The 20,172-nt window shown below is 38.1% G+C and overlaps 1 protein-coding gene across 6 annotated transcripts in view; it reads right to left on the reverse strand.

Annotated features, from left to right (window-relative positions):
* Positions 1-20,172, reverse strand: part of ETV1 (ETS variant transcription factor 1) — a 66,354-nt gene that overhangs the window by 15,607 nt on the left and 30,575 nt on the right. For all 6 annotated transcript variants that reach the window (XM_071429102.1, XM_071429103.1, XM_071429101.1 and 3 more), the window contains 3 exons: positions 16,386-16,515; positions 14,663-14,851; positions 10,718-10,965 (listed from right to left, as the gene is read on the reverse strand). In XM_071429102.1, coding sequence (XP_071285203.1) covers positions 10,718-10,965; positions 14,663-14,851; positions 16,386-16,515 — 567 coding nt within the window. The remainder of the gene's footprint in view (positions 1-10,717; positions 10,966-14,662; positions 14,852-16,385; positions 16,516-20,172) is intronic.

Here is a 20,172-nt window from a genome sequence, read left to right on the forward strand (position 1 = left end):
GCTACAAGCAGTGCTTCACCTGCAAGGAATCATTCATGTTAGCAAGTAGATTGAATTCTAAGGAGAATGGAAAAATCTACGTAAAAAAGAGGAAGCTGTAGAACTGAAACAGATGCTATTTTCTATTTTAGGTAAAGCTTCTCTAGTATTGGCAGCAAAGCCCTTTTTGACTCATGAACTCCGCTCCTGCAAAGTGATAGAGCAGAGTATACTGAATAAAGAATTACGCATGCATCCACAAAGTTGTCTTCTTAGCCAAGTTGGGGTTTCATCTCCCATGCTCCTAAGTCAATTATAATTAACATCTGGAGTCTCTTTAAGGCAAGCATTGTTTGTACCAACATTACTTAATCTTCTGGTTAGCTTGTGCTTAAACAGTCCACAGAGGACCAAAAAAATACAGCAACGAAGAGTTTATTTCTCGTAAAGTAACTAGAGTCTTGTTATCCTAAAGTGCTATCAGTTAATTTATGACTATCAGAGTGGGTCAGACTCTAATCAAATTGTAGAAACATTTCCAAAGTGATTATTCAATCAAATGACTAACATGGTTAATTAGGAGCCATAAACATTGCTCTGAAGTTCATCAAAGTAATGACTTGCCCAGAAAAATTACTGCTAATTAAATTGCCTGCTGCTTTCATTTCTACCTTATCTAATAAAAAGTCCAACCAATGAAATTTAGTATTGCAGTTTTAAATTGTACTAAATGCTTGACTAAGACCCAGAAGTATTTTTACATGCTAAGCGGAGCTACTTCAAAAGAAAACATTTTAGTGCAGAAATTACAGAGCAATTATATGTTTCCTTCTTCTTAAACCATTGTTTCAAGACAACAAATAAGACAGAAGCAAGCATGAAATGCTTCCAGGGCAAGATCCAAGAGATGACTGATTGATCATCTATTTACAAGTTTTGGTCTTTGAAGAAAAATGTGCCTGGATTTAGACACACAACAAGCTTATTTCAGACTGTTAATGAAGTAATTCACATTGTAAGGTTACATCAGCTCAAGAACAGTAGAGCTCCTTAAAAGAAAATAAAAACAACAAAACAAAAAGCTATCTAAAAATATGGAAATGTAAAACAATTGCTTATCTTTTATTATTCTTTTGGAAAACTTAGGGGCCATTCTTAATTGCTCTTCTTATTAACAGAAACATAGCAATCATCTTAAAACAATGAATATGGTTTTATATCCTAGACCATGAAACCATTCTTTTCACAATAGGTGCTGTTTCAAAAAGTACACATAATCTAGACACTGCAAAAATGCCTTCTCATCCAGGACCGTCACAGAGAAAAATAATGGAAATAAGCTCTGCTATGCCTCCTTCAAAATACATCCAAGCACAAAAAGCCCAAATAGACTTTCTCAGGACAAGAAAAATCTGCTATTGAACTTAGCAGGCACGGATTCTAAGTTTCATTATCAGGTAAGACACGAGTGGTCCCTTGGTAAGGTAGTTCCTATTAATTATCATGTCAGAATTTAAGAGGTTAGGTTGTCGCAGCTCTGTATAACTCAGAGCAGGTAAAGAATCCTTAAATCCTCTCTTCTGATTGGTTTTCAGATATAAGGATGAGATTTTGTTCCCACAATCCCACCCTGCAAAGAAAAAAACCACAATTTCAGCCTGCGTCCCTAGGCAGAGTAGACACAGGGAAGATGGAGCTCCTGCAGGCAAAGGGATGAAATGACAAAACTCTGTTCTGTATTCTATAGGAGAAGTGACTGACCATCTTCTTCTGAATGAAGCAGAGCAAATCAGGAACTGGAAACCTGAACCACGATTTATTCTTCAGCTGTTCCTGTTTCTGACTTTACACAGTCTCCCTAACTGAAGGGCAGGTTGTTATGTTACACTCTAACTCTTTTTTTAATTCTTTCTGAATAACTTTTCAGCTCACTTTATCGACATCAGCTGAAGGTCTGGAGGCCCAGGGCACAGCCCATGTGCTGGTGACAAAGCACAGTGCCATACAGAGGAGTGGCATTGCACATGTACGCGTGCAGAGGGGGAGATGTGGAGATGGAGCCTTAGAAGGCACAGGCCACCTGAAACAGGGTGGGATGAGAAAGGAACTGCCTGCCTGGCCTCACCCTCCATGTGGCAGCTCAGGTGAAAACTGTGCTGCACTGGCAGGCAGCTACCTTAGTCAGGGAGCCTGTTAACAAGTCACCCAAATTCACCAAATACTCAACTCACAGTGAAACATGCCTACTTCCCTAAAGGTTTAAAACCAAGTGATAATAAGACCTTCTTAATGTTTTCCTGCCCACTTTTCCACTTACAATTTATTACCAAGTAATAGCATATTAACAACAGATTCCATAAGGAACTGTTTCAAAAGGACCTGGTCCCCAAAACATTGAAGGGACTTCACTGGAAACCTTGCACTTTCGCTTATACCATGTCCTTCTAAATTGTCCTTTTGGTCTGAAAAGTAATTATCTGAATTTTGGCCCCTATTTCATTAATTCAGAGTTTGTGTGTCTATACAGATAGGCTTAAATGTGCCACTTTGCCTTCCCAGAGACAAGAAATGCAGCACCTTCAGATTCTTTCCCATTGTACTACTGGGTACAGGACATGCACAAGTCCCCTGGGTAGCTGGGACAAACCTGGAGTCACTCCCATGTGCCAGCCTGACCCTGTGAACACACCAGCCCTTCTTTTGGTGCCTTTCAGAGCTTCCCTTGCACAGTACAAGCACTTCTCTGCTACATGAGCAGGTGGTTGGTGTACTGGGAGAGATTTTTACCAAGTGCAGAGACAAAAGTAGCCTTTTAAAAATAAAATGTTCAAACTAGAACACATCATACTTTTGGCATTAAAACTTAAAACATCACAATATCACTGCAAATAACTTTTCTGTTCATGGATTTCCAAGAGCACTGACAAACTGTTTACAAAGGAGCACTTCATCCACCACTGAAACACATTCAGCCTCCTGGTGGAAAGCAGCTGTTTACAACATCACTGAGAAAGTTCTGACCAGCTCAAGGGTGAAGATAATAGTGAAATCACCAGAAAAAAGGACCTTTTTAGGTAAGGATGGCAGTTCTTCAAAAAAGATCGCAACAAATGGCTCAGGTAGCACCAGGAGTCACTAAGAAAAATGCATGATTTGTGTTTTGCAGGGAAAAGTAACAAATTATTCTTTTGGATTTTTAAACCTGCAGAACACATTTATTTTCAAACTCATATCTCCCCAAAAGGAGATATTCAGGTAAAAATACTGGAACTAATTACAAGAATTGCTTGAGAAATTGACCCACCACTCAAATGCTGGTGGATCAAGTTTTAGTTCAACCACCTTTAAAAGCTTTATCCCCTCACAAGCTATGTAATGAACAGAGTCCTACAAACTGGTAAAGTCCTGGCAATACAAAAGTTAGCACTATTTTTTTCAGTAGCAGATTCAGCATGAAAAAAAATGTAGGTGAAATGCACTGAAATTACATGGGTGAAAACAAATAAAAATTCTCTAAAAATCAATTTAAAAATCAGGCAATCTTTTCCCAAATCTTTATGTAATTTAGAAACATTCTGAATGAAGGTTTTATGCATTTTCTCAGTCACCAGCCTTTGTGCCAGCAATCTAGGAAAAAAAACAAACTTACAAGAATGTGCACTCATAGATACACATACGCTTCCTTCTAAAAATAGCTGATTAAAATTGTTAAAGTTTAATTTCTTACACCTCATTTCACAAAAACTTGTCAGAGAATTATGTTTGGCCTCACCGGCTCATGTCTAAGTGGAAATATTACACAGATACAGAAAAAACCTTAAGCAAACATCTTCCTTTCCACAACTTTGGTTTTTAGATCTATGACAACATCCAATGCATTTTGTGAGACCAGATGTCAACAGCCTGTCTAGGCGATGTGTAACTTTTTGTACAGCAGAACAGGAAAACAAAGGCTCATACATTCAGCTCTGAATTGAAATTCCACATGGAGCTGATCTTTTGAGCATACTTTAAAATCATGTATTTGCTTTTATTAACCTCAGTAACTGTAAAATGTGTCTTAAACATTGCTCTCCTTTGAATTCAACAAAAGACAGCAGTATTTTCTCTCTTCCTCGCTCCTTTTGTTGGTAATCTTGCTGCAAAAATGTCTGTGTTGCTTTTTCTCCCCCGCCCCATTCCCTGCCTGTAAAATCGAAGTTGGACAAACACTGCACGGCTGAAGTGACATATTTGAATGGAATTCAGACCAACCAGTTCCTGTTTATGTTTCTGATTTGAGAATGTAGCCTTCTCATTCACTATACATTAGAAACACACCAAGGCCATAAATGGTGTCAGGTTGCAGGCAGGCAGGGCCAAGAAGCATTAATCATTACTTTAAGGCAACTGGCAAAAGCAGCAGCTGAGGGAACACTACACCCTTCAGCTCCGCATAAATGGACATTCCAGGGTTTGGTGTGTGTGGGTTGGCTTTCTTTTTTTTTTTTCCCTTCAGCATCCATTTTATGAATGAAACTTCAGGCTGCACAGAGTCCATTCATATAAAAGCTATGCTCACAGGGCTCAGTCTCTCGGGATCAATTGGTCTTGAGCAAGGCTGATGTGATTGGTTTAAGGCAGGCTTCAGCCTTCCATTACTGATTTAAAATGCAGCCTGTGTCCATTTGACCTGCCTTAATGCACAAAGAGTAAATCCAGACTGCGCTCTCAATCCTCAAATCAAATCATTAGCCAGTGCCACTTACTGTAACTGTAGATTTAGAGGATATTTATCCATTTCTTTGAAAAACAGGGACTGCAGGACAATTTTTCAGATCGTATTGTCTGCCTTGAAAACAAAAATACATATATGGTCTCCTGCCTATATACTCACATTAACTTGGTAATCAGGCTTTCCTTTGTTCACAAAAGTAACATTGCAAAATGAAATCATTTCTAGCTACAGATTTATTTCAGGCAGAAATAGTGAACAGAGGGAATCAGCTAGATTGACAGCAAAGTTAAATTTCTGCCCTTCACAGCAAACTTCTGAAGTCCAGGTTTCCCAAGTTTCCCTGTCAGATGCTCTTATTTTCTGCCGCCACACAGTCCGACAGCAGATTTGTCTTTTAAAAGCAAGTACAAAGTCCAGTGCAGCTTAACTATTGAACAAAATTCATACTCATTCACTGAAGCAACACAGCAAAGACAAGTTCCCAAAACACAAGGATGAAATATTTTAAACCACAGGGAAAACTGCAAAACCAAAATTGAGGTGGGGAGAGTTCTTAAACTTCCTAACACAAGAGCAAACCCTGTTCCTTCTCTCCTCCTGCATTTATGCCATCTGGACTTTCATTGAGAACAATTGTACTTTTGTGTATAAGAATTTCTTTAAGGCCATAAGTAGATGCAGTTTTGAGATGTGTGTGCTAAGCACCATACCCAGGAAAAGGATGGAGTCAGTTTTGTTTCACAGACCATTTTATAAAAATGTGTTCAAAACAGCCTGATTAAGAAAAAAAGAAAAAAAAAAAAAAGAAAAAAGGAAACTTGGAGAGAATTTGAGGAAAAGATGCAGCAGCTGGAAGACTTTTGAAGCAAGATACAAAATCTTGAGTCACACTGACAGAGCACACTCACAATCCATCTACAGTGATTTAGAGATGGTACATTAATACCAATAAATTGTTTTCCATGAGATGTAGCTATGAGCAAGGGAATGCAACCAATCAAAGAGAAAATTTAGGCTTATGATCACGAAATATTTCTTAACAGTGAAGTCTATTTGTCTATGAAATAATCTCTCAGGGGGAAAAATAGAAGCAATAATACTTAGCAATCACACAGAAATTTGTATTTTCGGAGCATGGTACAAAAATTAGCCAATATAATCAAAAACAGTAGTGGAAGCACCATGACTTGTGCCACTTTAAATGCTGCACTGGTCAATGCATTTAATGCAGTACTAGAGAATATCCTGGAAAAAGCAAACCAGCACTGCCTCCAATTGACTTTTTCTCTTCACACTAGCATCTCCAAATATCTAAATTTTTCCTTCAGAAATACAATAGAATAACAAACTGCTTAAAAAAGAAATTGGAGGGAGGTGGGGGGAGGAGGAATCAACCTGCAAATAAATATAACCTGAAGAAATATTTTTTCCCCCTTGAAATTTCAATTCAACACTTTCTCTTACGCTATTCTGCAAAATCCCAAATTTAAGAATACATTGGCTGACACCTAGGGAAGAATGTGCTACTAGGGGTCTTTTTCCCCCTTAATAACCACTGAATTGCTTTTCAAAAAACACTTCATCAGGTATTTGAGAGAATTCTTGCATTTTAATCTGTTTCCAATCGTTAGGTAAATACATTTATAACATGGATGGCAGAATGCTACCAACATTCTCTTCCTTAGGAGAGCAAACTTAGGAGGTTAGTAAATGTCATAATTAACAACCTCCTGCACAAACTTTATACAATTCCTTTGCTGCAAATATCGTACAGCCTTTTGCTCCATCACTCTTGTCTTGAAAGCACAGGTCAAAACTCTTTGTGGGAAGGAGAGCCATGCTGCAAACAGCTTAGCAGGAGGAGCCCCTGCTTCATTTGTTACAGGGGATGGAAGTTGTCTATGTACTGAGGCAGAAGTTTTTGAGAAAAGAAAAGATAATACAGCTGAATGGTCAACTTTAAGTCCCAGTAAAGCCATTCCAGCTCCAACAAGGTTTTTCAAAGTAGCCACATTGCTTCTGCCAGATTTTTGGTATTATGTATTTTTATACTGCTTATACTGAGACCCTTATCTGATGTTCCCATAATTCTTCATCTAGAAACACAAAAAAAGTCCCTAGGAGCTAGGATTTGAACATATGTTGTACATAATGTTATTTTAAAAATCACCCAGTTCTAATTGGGTATCCAAACAAACAGGTTTATGTATCTGATTTGTCTCTCGGCCTCCGTTCATTTCTCTTACCAGAGGGGAAGTTCCCCATCCATTCTCACTTGCAAACACAAAGTATTTGCTTGTGAGGCTTCAGGAATTAAAGGGATGAGCGACTCAGAAAGAAAGACATGGAGGCTAATAATTCTGTCTGGAGAGTTCATTCTTTAAGTGATGTGACTAGTGTCTCAGAAGTGACAGGGAGAGAATCCAAATTTTCTAAAGTCCATTCAAGCGTATTAATTGTAAGGCTACCCTGAAATGAAACTGTGAGAACAGCCCTGCTAATGCCTGTAACACATTCAGGAAGTATGGAATCTATCTAAATTTCAACAGAAAAATTCCTGGCAATCAGTAAGTAGTATATGCAAGCAACAGTTCCTCCTCTATTCATCTCCATTACCACTGTGTGACAGTTTTCAGACAGAAAATTTCAGTTTCCAAAGACATGATTATAAAAATTTCTCAACCAAAATAACTGTTTCAATTTTGCAAAATAACTATTTTCAATTGGGCAAAACCAAATATTGGACAATTGGGCAAAACCAAATACAAGATTTAATAATTTAAGATGTCACTTTAGAACTTGATTTTTAGTATTAATTGATATACACACAGCTAGAGTCATACCTTACTATATTTGCAAATACACTACATCATGTAAGAAGGGTTAAACCTGTGAAGGTCCTGCTCAAAAACAAAGCACAGAAGAGACAAGCTATATCAAGTTTGGCCTTTTTGTTTAAGTACCTGGATACATTACTGAACTCTAGCAGTGCTAACTGTACAGGAATACCCACTATTAGGCCTTGTAAACAAAGGTCCTAGGAAGCCTTTTGGAGTATATTCATTAATTATGCAAAATCTCAAAGCTCTGTATGTCCCTGGCTGCACATCTGTGACTAAAGTTGCTAGATTTACCATCAAGTACTAAATACATCTGACTGTCAGACATGGGAAAAAAAAAACATCCATGACAGAAAATGTCTGATTGAACCTATATGATGCACTGTGACTTCTAGAAGCGTGGATGGATAAGGAAGAGACTCTACTCTGTTGACATTTTTCTTTTTCCATTATCTCAAACATCTCCATTATCTCTATTCTGCAGTAGAAATTGCATACCTGCAATTACAATTACAACTAATTGATCTGCCATTTCCCATGTCATAATTAATGTCATGTTTTAATAGAGTTGTAATCATTCTATAATATGCTTTTCATTCATCAGCTTCCCACAAAGTATAAAAGAATAGTGCACAAAAGCGATGAACTTTTACGAGTCCCTTTCAAAAACATCCCAAAAGGAACATCTCAGTGCATTACAATGAACTTTTTAAATGTGTTTCTATATTCTTATCTGAGCTGCAATAAAATACAATGAAAAAAAAGACTTTTTACTCTGGCATTCCTTCTTCCCTGAACATCCATAGGTGAAAAATGAAATCAATGATTCAGTGACAAATACATTATGTTTCCTAAGGGGTTATTTAATGTACTCTTAGCAAGGATGGAAAATGATGGTTTCTGGAGAACAGATGGTAACAAGACAAAATATCAACAGACCACAGTTGTTGACTGCAATTTATGGAGTGTACAGATGTGTCAACTTAAATGCAGTGATTCTGAGGCCAATAAAAGTACTTCCTGATACCAACAGATTAATTTTTCATGACCACTGGTTACACAGCTATTACATTTTTAAAAACTAATCATTCATCTACAAAAGAAGCAACAATTTTGCTCGGAGATAATTATTATAAAGTGGAATGTTGTTCTTGCTGGCACAAAATAAATAGACATGACAGGACTGGATACAAGTTTGTACATCTTCATTTCAGAATAAAATTTCCTGCTTTCTTCCATACAGAATATTCCAAAGAAAGATGAATGTTAGCAGCCAGTCCAGATTTAAAGCAACAGTATGCAATAAGGAGATCCCACTTCTGAGCCAAATAAGAAGCATATTTACAAAAGGGTCTTTTTTTGACCTTTAATTTAGGAAGATGAATAATGGTGCTTGTGAAGGTTTCAAGGGACTGGCAGTGCCTGAAGCTGCAGTCCCCCATTTATTATCCACTGCCACATGAACTACACAGTCTCTCCCATATGCTCTAGGACCAGAGATACATAACTCCACAAAGCCACAGATCTCAGAACCCTCATCAATGAATGGGTTGAGTTCTGGATCTGATCCTTGTAATTCAATTTCACTTTCATCTTGTCTTATGTTTCAGCTTGGAGAAATATTTCACCCCTGGTCCCCTCCCTGTTAAGGGCTAACTCAAATTTTCCTAACTTTGGTTTTTTGCTTGTTAAGAATAAGAAAGGAAAACTTGCCAAATTCCCCCATTCTAACATCGAGATCAACTCTACAACAAGCACTTTACATTAATGAAACCACAAAATACCCCACCAGATAAACAGTGTTAAGTTAGCTACAGAAAGAAAATTAAAAAACTGTTCTGCACTATATCAAATTGCAAGATAGTCTTGCATGAGCTGAAATTTCAAAGGACACTTCAACTCAGCTGTCATATAGCCTTTGGAAAATAAACTGCAAAAGCATCTAGCTACAGACTGAACTAGAAGGAAAGCCCTGGGAGTACAGCAGCATCAAGAAGAAGGGGGAGTCAGACTGAAGTCAGACAGAGCCATCCATTCCCCCTGCCCAAGTGATCATGGATGTGTACAAAAGCAATGTACTCTCCTCCAGAGGCACAGCTGGGACATGCTGAAATCCCTCCCTTTCAACAGTGGAGCATGCACAAAGCAGGACCAAGGCAGACACTGAAGAGGAGCTGCAGAAATCACTTACACTAAAACTGAACAACAATTTGATTGCATTATCTTGGCTCCATACCAATCAACTGTTTAACCCCACCTAGAGCATTCCTCATGTTTTAATCTCAGCTTCTTTTCATACCACCTTTCCAAACTTTCTTCTTTGTAGCTTCCTTTGCCTTGTTACTTAGTACTCATTACTAAATTTCTTTTTTGACTTCTTAATTTTCTCATTCTTTTTCCAAGTATAATAGAAATATTATGTTGAAATTTTGTCAAACATTTACAGTATTATTCCCTTGTTTTCTATCCTTCCTATTGCTTCTCTTTTCTATTTTGATCAGAAGCTATTGAGAGCATATTCTGCCACCACCTCCTCTGTTTTGTACTGTCTGTAGAGCAATAAGGTTCCATTCCAGTTGCCCTATAAGCACAATCATAATAAACATTATTAATAGCAACAGTGTATTCTCTACATCAGCAACCTGGCATCTCAGATTATGTACCTCCACAAACACAGCAGTATGCACAAACTGAGGAGCTGACACCAATTTGGCCGATTCTTCTCCCTCATCGGTTTTATAGCTGTATAAACCCCACTTCAGTGGAGTTACTCCTGATTTAAAGTAATGCAAGCAAGAGAAGAAAGAGTTCTCTATTTCTGGCACACAAATGGAAGAACTCATAAAATGGAGCACACAAATTCAGAGGTCAAAGATGAGATAGTACAGAACAAGTTCCCTCTTAACAAAGCAAATTTGCACCCATTACTTTCTTCCTCGACTTCTTTAATGCTTCTGGACAGAAATTTCTAGAAAATGAAGCCCTTTAAAGAGCAAGAGCAAGCACGAGTCACACTGTATTATGTAGCAATCTTAATACTTTGTAAGCTCTCTCAGACATAATTTGTGAGATGTAAGTGTCAAAAGAGCAAGTTTCAATTCATACAATGAAAACATCAATAGCACTGGCTTAGAGTCACATATTGTTTTGCTGTGCAGAACTAAAGGAGAATCTCACCTACCTGAATCATATGCAAAATCCCTAGGTTCCTGTTTAATCATCAGAGGAGGGGGGAAATTTTGACTGGCTGCGCTGCCAACCATAGCGTTGTGTTCATAAACTGGATCGTGGTACTCCTGCTTAAAACCTTGAGGTGGGAAAGGGATGTTTGGTTCAGACATCTGGCGCTGATATATTGGACGTCCTTCCCTTGGCATTGCAGGCAAAGGTGGGAAAGAATTGCAAGGTTCAGAGAGCTGGCGGCGAAATCTAGAATACAAATTAGAGAGGTCATGTAAAGGACTCCAGCTACGTTCCATTTCCCAAAGATCTTCAGAAGTCGTTATTAGTGGCTGTATCACTTTCTCAATAACCAACATTTTGCTTATGATCATGCCAAGTGCTCCCATCAGGGTCACTGTCACTGTACAACAGCGGCAAGCAAAGAAACAAAAATCCCACCTATTAATACCAGCTCTAAGACCCGTCCCCACCACATCCTCTTTGCTTTCAATATCTTCCCTCAACAGAAGAGGCAAACAGGAAATGCACCAGCTCCAAAACAGTAGAAAGACTGACATTCTACCACAGTGACATGACGGAGGCGTAGTTAGAGTTCTCTGCTCTTTCACAAACGTTAGCAACATCTTGCTCCTACTCTAATATACTCTCACCCATCTTACTGCTACACAGAAATCATTCTGACCACAAGAAACACATTTTTTATAGAGTGCTGTCTGCTCTAACATTTGGAAACATTCCAGGGTAAAAGTCCACTGTTCTGTCCTCTCAGGGGTAGTGTTGTGAGAGATCGATTCACAAGGATGTCACTGCACTCCAGCTGTAACAGGAAGGGAAAGTCAGCACCCCCGTAAAAGGAGAGGGTGCAAATTTTTGCTAGGACAATTAATTACCTTCCTGCTTTAATTTTTCCCCTTGGTTATTTCTACATGAAAGTTGTAATCTGTACAAGCCACACTGCCATTTGGTATTCCCAAATGCTCTTCAGTAGGCAAAAAAGAAGAGAATTTCATTTCAAATTATCTTGTTTTACATGAAATGCTACTCTCAAGAGCCTATGCTTGTTTTCTCTTAGATAAAACCTATCTAACTGAACTAAAAGGCCTGAATGTAATTACTTGGACATCTGCAGGTTCAGAATCATACAGAAGAATACCAGGATGCTTTTTTCCCACTGGACCCTGATGAACTGCATGATGTCTTCCAGTTATCTCCTGCAGATACTACTGTGATTACCACAGTAGTAATCGCCACAGCAGTAATATTGTGTCCACACTAACCAACAGCAAATGCAATGCTCTTGCAACAAACTGTTTACTAGTCCTGTTAGCACTTATTACAAACAAGACACTTAAAAAAAAAAAAAAACAAAAAACTTGTGCCTTTCTTTGGAAGCTTCTTACTGTCACACAAAAGAAAAATGGAGACCTGATCATTCCTGAGCTTCTTGTACTTCGGGTCTGAACCAGCTTTGGTTCATGCAAGCAAAAGACTTTCTTTTGGAGAAAACTGTGTGAGTGACGTACAATGCAGGAGTTTGATTGCACAAGCAATAAACCCTTGACTATCAACTCATAGGTAGTACATATTTCTACAACAATTTAAACTCTATTACCATCTGTCATAATACTGCTGTAACTTGTTCTGACAAATATTTACTATCATAGCTTAATTATAAATACTGTGGAAACTACAGAGATAGAAACTATTACCATGCAGTAGTGGAGACAAAATGAATTTTTCCAATGCTGCTGTAAATACTATAATTTTTGCAGTAGAAAGAGTACTGTGCTGTAACATTGGGGTTTGCAATTCCACCTACACCTGCAGAAAATAAACTTAGAAACTCAAATGTATTATGAAACAGTTAGGCTGACTGGCACTGCATTCATTTCCTTTTTTTCCTTTTTTCATTAGCCAAAAAAAGAAGCAGAAATTATCATTAAGAACTGTCAAGGAGTGAATCAGAAAATTGCAACTTGAAGATAAAATAAGAAACAGGCTCACTCACAAAGCCTCAAAGGAAGTTAATAATACTTGTTGTACTGGAAGCTTTGTATGGAATCAAGCCATTTGTTTATACAAGTGGATTTGTTTCCTGTTGGTACTTGTTAGGACCACTTATCGTTCATATACTCATGCCCTGTATGAAGATGTATGGGCTGTATGTACTAGATACTAATGCTATCTTGTGCCACCAATGCATGTTCCAAAAACACTGTGCCTTGAGTTATAAATGCATATATGAACTCACATAGGCAGGTCATTTGTTTAAGTGACATTTTCTGAATACATTCATTCTAGTAGTATCTCACCTTGTAAATCACAAAAATTTGAATTTCAGAAAAATATGAAGTACATGTTTGCTTCATACACAAGATTCAAAATAAATAAGAAAATGGGGAAAAAAATATCTCCCACTACAGTTCCACCTTTCTTTAAAAATGGAGAAAAATGAGATGATTTTTTTTTCTTCCTTGTGTCAGCTATTTTGGACTTTACTAGAACACATGATGTTCTATAATAGAAGATTAGGGCAAAATGCCCTAAAGAACATGGATATCAGAGATGGGGAGGGAGCAGAAATTATGTAAAGAACCTACAAAGCTTGCACAGAGCAAGGACTCCAATAGTTGTGGGTACAGAAACTATACTAGGATGTATGCAAATGTCTATAAATACTGCAGCTTGACTTTGGTGTATGTACAGGAACACATTTATCCACCCTCCTGTAATCCAAACCACTGCCTGCCTTCACTGGGGGCCTTTGTGGCTAGACCACAGTCCACAGCTGGGGAGGAGATGGGGACTATGACAGGTGAAGGGGACAATTCAGTGTTTCTTGATGGCCAGAAGGGCTTGTAGAGAGACTTGGTGGTACTTAAAGCTATCTCAGCAGAGCACAAAACAGCAATATTAACGTTAGCAACCTCCTTCAAAAGTGATCTGCACAAATCCCTGGAGATAACAGCCTTTATTAGAGCAGAAACATGCAAATCACACTCCCAACAACTGTTTTTCTTTTCAGGTCTTTCTTAACTTGATAATGGTTAAGAGGTAAAACAAGTTTCTGAACATATATCTCTTTACACACCATTGGAATTTTAAATGTTCGAGAGCAATCAAAACTCAGAGTACAAAAACAGGTTCATGCAATAAAGGCTAGGGTAAATAGAATTCCACAAACAAGTGCTTGGACTGAAAAAACAGGGAAATCCACTGAACATATCTGTTGCAAAACTGAGCTAAGACAGTTGTCTGGGGATTTCTAAGATATCAAAACAAAACAGGGTGACTTAAGGACAGTTTAAGCTTTAATTCTAGTTTCTAACTCTTGTGGCTTTTACTCAGACTAATGTTATTTAAGCACAGTTTATGTTGGCATCTTTTTTTGAAATGCTACATTACAGAAGGGCTTGGAAAAATGATCCACCCTCCTAAAGAATATTCTGAAGAAGGAACACTGTAACATAGCCACTTATCCCTTAGATATGTGAACTGCTTAGCAAGAGGCCAGATATTTATAGTTAGGAACATGCTTGCTAGTGACTTCATCACCTTGAAGGGCTTTCTAGCCTCAAGTGAATCACAGAACTACAGAAGAGCCCAGGTTGGAAGAGACCTTGAAAGACCGTCGGGACCAACCTTTCGTGGGAAAGAGAGGCTAGATGAGATTATCCAGCATACTGTAACCACCCTCACAAGACAGAACCAACATGTAATTTAAATTCTGTCACTGCCAATATGAACTCATACACTAGCGCACCAAGCTGGGTGCCAGCCTTTCATAAGCACACACATTTCTGACACTACCAACTTTGCTGGTTTCCACCCAATCCCCCAACCTAAAAGGGAAGAGTGGTGGGCAGAAAGCCAGTACTACCCTATATAAGAGCCACAACAGAAACACCTTCTGCATGGGTCCTTCCCATGTTTTGTGTTTTACCTGTGATCCATAGGGAAGCTGTTGTCTGGAATGGACTGGGATGGAGGGAGGTGGGTAGGGAAAACGCGGTCAGGTTTAGGAGTCTGAGCGGAGTTTGGGGAGGCATGGTGCAGCGGCGACACGGGAGTGCTGGATGGCGTCGGTGGGTTGGAGGGCCTCATTCCCACTTGTGGTTTCTGATCATAGGCACTATTAGTAAAGCAAGGGAAAAGCAAGGTAGGTTATTTTTTTCCAAAGAAAGAAGAAAAACCAAAACCATAGCATCTACATCCAGAAGAAAAGTCACCACAAGTGCCCCATTTAGAAGCTTTTGATTATAGTTAACTTATGAATCAGTTTGGGGCAGAAGAATTCTCAACTTTACACTAGGAAGAGCAATGAAGAAGTCATGTTAGAGGCAAGTGATTCAGCACAGCATTTGCTTCTCTGAGACACAGAAATGTATTTTTAAAGGACTCAGTCTTACAGTCACATTCTAACAGGAGGTATACAAAATACATAAAATTAGAAGCACCTGGACTAGAGCACAAAGAGCTGACAGTGCCTGTCAAGGCTCTTTTTCTTTTGCACAAACCACAAAGTGAGACAGTAAAACAATACAGCCAGAGGGAAGTGATCTGACCCAGAAAAACAATGGTATGCTGGCTTAGCTACCCATACTAGGATGTCAGCAACCTCTCCTGACAGGTTTTTTTACCCCTCTCTCTCTCAAACTGCTGGTCCTACAAATACATAGATGCTATTTTCAAGGGTGTCTCACATCAGGAAAGGACTTGAGAACACTTTGATCATCCCTGTTTCTAACCAGGAGAAATGCAGTCATTAGGAATATAGTTAGCACAAGCTTGCATGCTTTTCTGCATCAGGTCCCTTAGCACCCATCAAATCCATCAACGGATTCATTTGATTTTTGAAACCAAAATCACTCCTTATAACTGGCAAAATAAAAAAAGCCTTTTCCTTTTTTTACCCCATTCATATCCAAAAAGTTAAATGCTATAATGCTTTAAGTGCTAACAGTTTTCATACTACATTGATGAGAATCAAAGCTAGATGAAAGATTCTAAAATAGACTGAAATGTCAATAAGAAATCCTTCACTGCTGACACTAAAGGAAGGAGTAACATGTAAATGCAACCAAAAGAAAGTCAATAAGGAATGAAGAGGTATCAAGCCCCTCCACCACCCACAAATAAATAAAGCTTTTATTATCTATGCCTATAAAAGAAGACAACTTGCTTTTGAATGCAACTAATGAAACACTGTTTTAAAAGGTAATCACCCAGGAATATACAGATACAACATCTGCACAATTTGTCAAATACCTAATGTGTTGCTCAGACCTGCCAATCCCTTGCCTGTTACACAGATCTCTCTTTCCTAATGCACATAATGCACTTTGAAAGTACTTTCAACACAAGATATTCCTTTCTTCTATTTCATGCTTGTACCCTGGGTTTTTAAACTCTGGCTAGCTCCCATGGAGGAGGAACAGAGGATGTGCATTTTGATGAAAAACACTGCTTTAAAATTATTATGTAAGTGTTTGACACAACTGTAAACAAATCCATCAGTGTTCATCAGCTAAATGCATTATCTCATCAGTCTCTTATCTGCTGAAGAGGTAACTTTTCTAAGACCTCTCTTATGGTTTTATTACTCTTTCGTCAGTCCTCATTTAAGCCAGCAGTTCTCACTGCAAATATGCTCCTAATTACTTTACCTGACATTGTACAGGCACTTTTCCCCATAACTGAACTTGAATGGTTGCTCTTGACTGCAAGCGGAGCCAAGTTCCGAACATGGGCTATGGGGTTCCTTCTTGATTTTCACAGGGAGACCATGAAAAGCCACTGGAAAGAGAAGGAGAATGCAATTAAAACCCAAGTACAATATCAACAATTAGCTTTCCCAACTAAGCTCGACACTGCTAATTAAACACATGATTAATTAAACAATTCTAATAATAAAAACAATATAGGAAATAAACATTTCAAATATTTCTTTGAGTGTCAACTGAAAAATAGACACCAGAGATCCTTCACATTGGCTATTATCACTTCTATTGTTTAATAGAATGATGGCCAGCATCCCATCTCATTAGCAGGAAAATAACAGCCCACTTATATTTGGCTTAACTACTGTAAATGTTGTCAGAGGCAAAATACTTCCCAGGCACCAAATGTTTCTAAGTAATATCAGAGGGTGCTTTTAGTTATAAATGCAATAGTAGTCCACTTCAAAGAGTGTCACACAAACAACTCCAAAATAAATTTAAGATATATCAGCCTCAAGTGTATGATCAGTAATGTTTTCATCCCACAGAATGCTTGAAAATTTGCAGTGAAACCCCTTGAAACTGGATGATTATATGCACTTTTAATTATAAATAACATAATTTAAAAATGAGAATAAATGGTTTAAGCAATTTTTCTTAAAAATAAACAAGATAAAATCCTGGCCTGATGAAATTCAATAGTAGGTGTGATATAGACACAAACAAAAAAAAAAGTCATACTTTTTAAAAGCTAAAAAAAACCCCAGAGGAGGTGTGACAGAAACGCAGCATTAATTAGAAGCACAAGGTGGTCTGTACTAAGGGAAAGGCCAAAAGTAAAATCAAGGTTAACAAGCAAATTAGTTTACACCAGAGAACTTTCCTTATTTCATATCCAATCTTAACCAAAATTAAAGCAGAAGAAAATTCAAAGTTCACCTGACACTGACAGACCTAAGTAAGTGGCTAGAAGGACAAAGGACTAAAAGACAGGTATGTAACAGCTTGAAAACACACCTTTCAAGTTTTAAATAAAATGAGGTTGTTAATGCATTTTTGAACTCCAAGATGCCTAGAATTCAGAGATAATTTTATCACTTTGATGTTGTCACCAAAACACCATAGTATGAACATCACATTCCAGCCTGACATAGACACTTGTATCTCCATAAAAATCCACGTACATGCAGCAGTTCCTGTTAGGGAATCTCAGCAAAAAGCCAGGCTATCATTGAATACCATCAAGTAGCATCTTACGCCTTCTCTTGCACCTGAACTTGGGAAAGAAGATTTGTTAGACTACATATCTTCTGATACTAATGAATCTGCATACACATGCCAGGGTTCAGTGGGGAGATAAATGAAATGCTAAGAAGTGAGCATCAGAACCACTAAACTCTGGCATCTGTGAGTAAGGTCTGGATTCCAGGCTTTTGCATTGGGTTTTCTCATGGTTAGGCAATGTTCAGAGAACTCTTTCACAAATAGATCCTCTCATACCCTATTACATGACAGCTTCTACTACTGCCTTTCAGTTGAGTCATCTGCAACATAACACTATTCTGACACGTATTTTCACAAAACTCACAAGAGTTAGCAGAAAACTTCTATTCAGCTATTATATTTTGTGGACAATACCAGTTATGTGGAAAGATTAGAAAGGAGAAGCAGACAATAAAATATATAGAAATGCATATGCACAGCACAGCAACTTAGGAAACAGAGATGGAAAATGTGAACATCACAAGAAGAAAAGAATTCTTCCTGAATAAAACTGTTTGAACTTGCACTAAAAAAAAGCCCACATAGACTTCTTGAAAAATGATTCTCAGACTTAATAACATGGCAAAATGCAGCTCAGTCAGTTTTCCAAAGCAATCACAAAGCAGGCTGATATCCAGTAGTTTGTTTCAGGATGCTTCTAGTGAACTTTTACTGCTGACTCTCCTTTGTATGTCTGGTCAAATAATGCATGCATATACATTTAATGTATACGATGGGCCCCGCAACTCTGGGATGCTGGCTCCAAAGCTAAGGTAGGCAATCTCTTTAACTTGAATCAAAAAATTAAAACACAACTGCAACAAGACACTTTTTTAAAGCCAGTATCACATATTTGCACAAAGGCCACATGCTGCTCTATTTTTTTTTTTTTTTTTTTTTTTTACTTTGCTACTTCCTTGGAGTTAATCTGTTATGAAAAATTACTTCCCTTATTTATTTTTAAATAACGGGAGTACAGAGACTCCCACACTACAGCCCTGTGCGGAGAACTGGCTGGGTATTTCATCACAGCGCTGAGAGCCTGAACGTCTGCTAACAGGCAGTTTTCCAGCTCACTGGCACAAGCACAAGTGAAAGCAGCACATTCATTTTGTGCAATTTGCTTTACCTTCCCACATGGAGTTGGTGCATGTAAAAGGCTGTTAAGTACTAAATTATTCCTTATCAAATCACCATCATCTGGAGTCATGATCAACACTAATTAAATTACTTTCACTGAACACGGCTCCAGCCTGCTGCCTCAACTGCGAGGTACATTTTATTTTGCTTACTGTACAGTCCTAGCAAGGTACAGGGCACACTGCTAGAAGGCATCTGTGCTGTAGTTTTAATTAAAGTTTACCTCACCTTCCTACCAGCTTTATAAGCTAGGGTAAAGTGTATCAAATCAAGTAGGTTAACACCTTCACTTCATTTAGAGAAAGCATTACAGACCAAAGTGATTTTATATTAGATCTTTATCTTAACTACAGCCAGAAAGATAATGTAGCTGTAAAATTTAAAGCCTTCCTCGGGCAGTCCCCTGACACAGTCACCATGCTAAGCTTTATCTGTAACTCCACTTTTAGAGGTAGAAAGGAAAAAAGATAGGCTGATAAAAATACTTACTGCTTTTTGGGGGCCTTTCTTGAAGGCTACTTGCCCTTTCAGGACATGTCTTAAGTGTGGCTGAAGATGACAGACTTATTTTAACAATACAATTTCAAACATTCAAGAAGTTTTCATACCATCACTGAAACCCTCTGCCCATCACTTCTGATTTTAGTGTGACACTCATTCTATAGTGCACCTATTAAAAGAGAATTTAAACATACACTCTTTTGCTGAACTGGATTTTATATTATGTTCTCAATTTTCTTTCTTTTGAGGAGAGCAGGGTTGCTTATTTATACAATCTAATTTTAGTGCAGCATACCAGCTACCAACACATTCATATTAACAAAATGACATTTTAAACAACCATCTCCTTACCACTTCTTTCTTCCTGATGGTAAATTCATTTTACTTAACCCCAGAACAAGAGTCTCAACCCTATTAAAGTAAGGGGCTCTCTGCCTTAATAATGGTCTTATTAAACAGTGACCAAGGGCCAAGATTTCATCCCGAGTGATTACTTACAGATAACTACCTCCGAACTTGAAAGGCAAACAATCTTACAACGTGTATTTAGATGGATGGCTTCAACACCTCATCTCAACTACCACCCAAAGTCAGGCTTATCGGTATCAGAAACAGACCCTTGCCCCACAGACCCTGTCTGGAGCATCTCCAAAGCCAACACACAGATATAAGGCAAGCATGACTGCTGCCATTTGTAGCAAACTGATGAAGGTATAATAAATTACTGTATGCATATTCTCTGTGCATAAACATGTCTATTTATATCTGCAGAGTAAAAGGGCTTGCATATTATACATAATGTGCTGCTGTACAGAACTAGATTTTATAC

The sequence above is a fragment of the Agelaius tricolor genome, unplaced genomic scaffold (assembly GCF_023055355.1).
Source record: "Agelaius tricolor isolate 1412-34295 unplaced genomic scaffold, bAgeTri1.0.p SCAF_6, whole genome shotgun sequence".
Taxonomy (NCBI): domain Eukaryota; kingdom Metazoa; phylum Chordata; class Aves; order Passeriformes; family Icteridae; genus Agelaius; species Agelaius tricolor.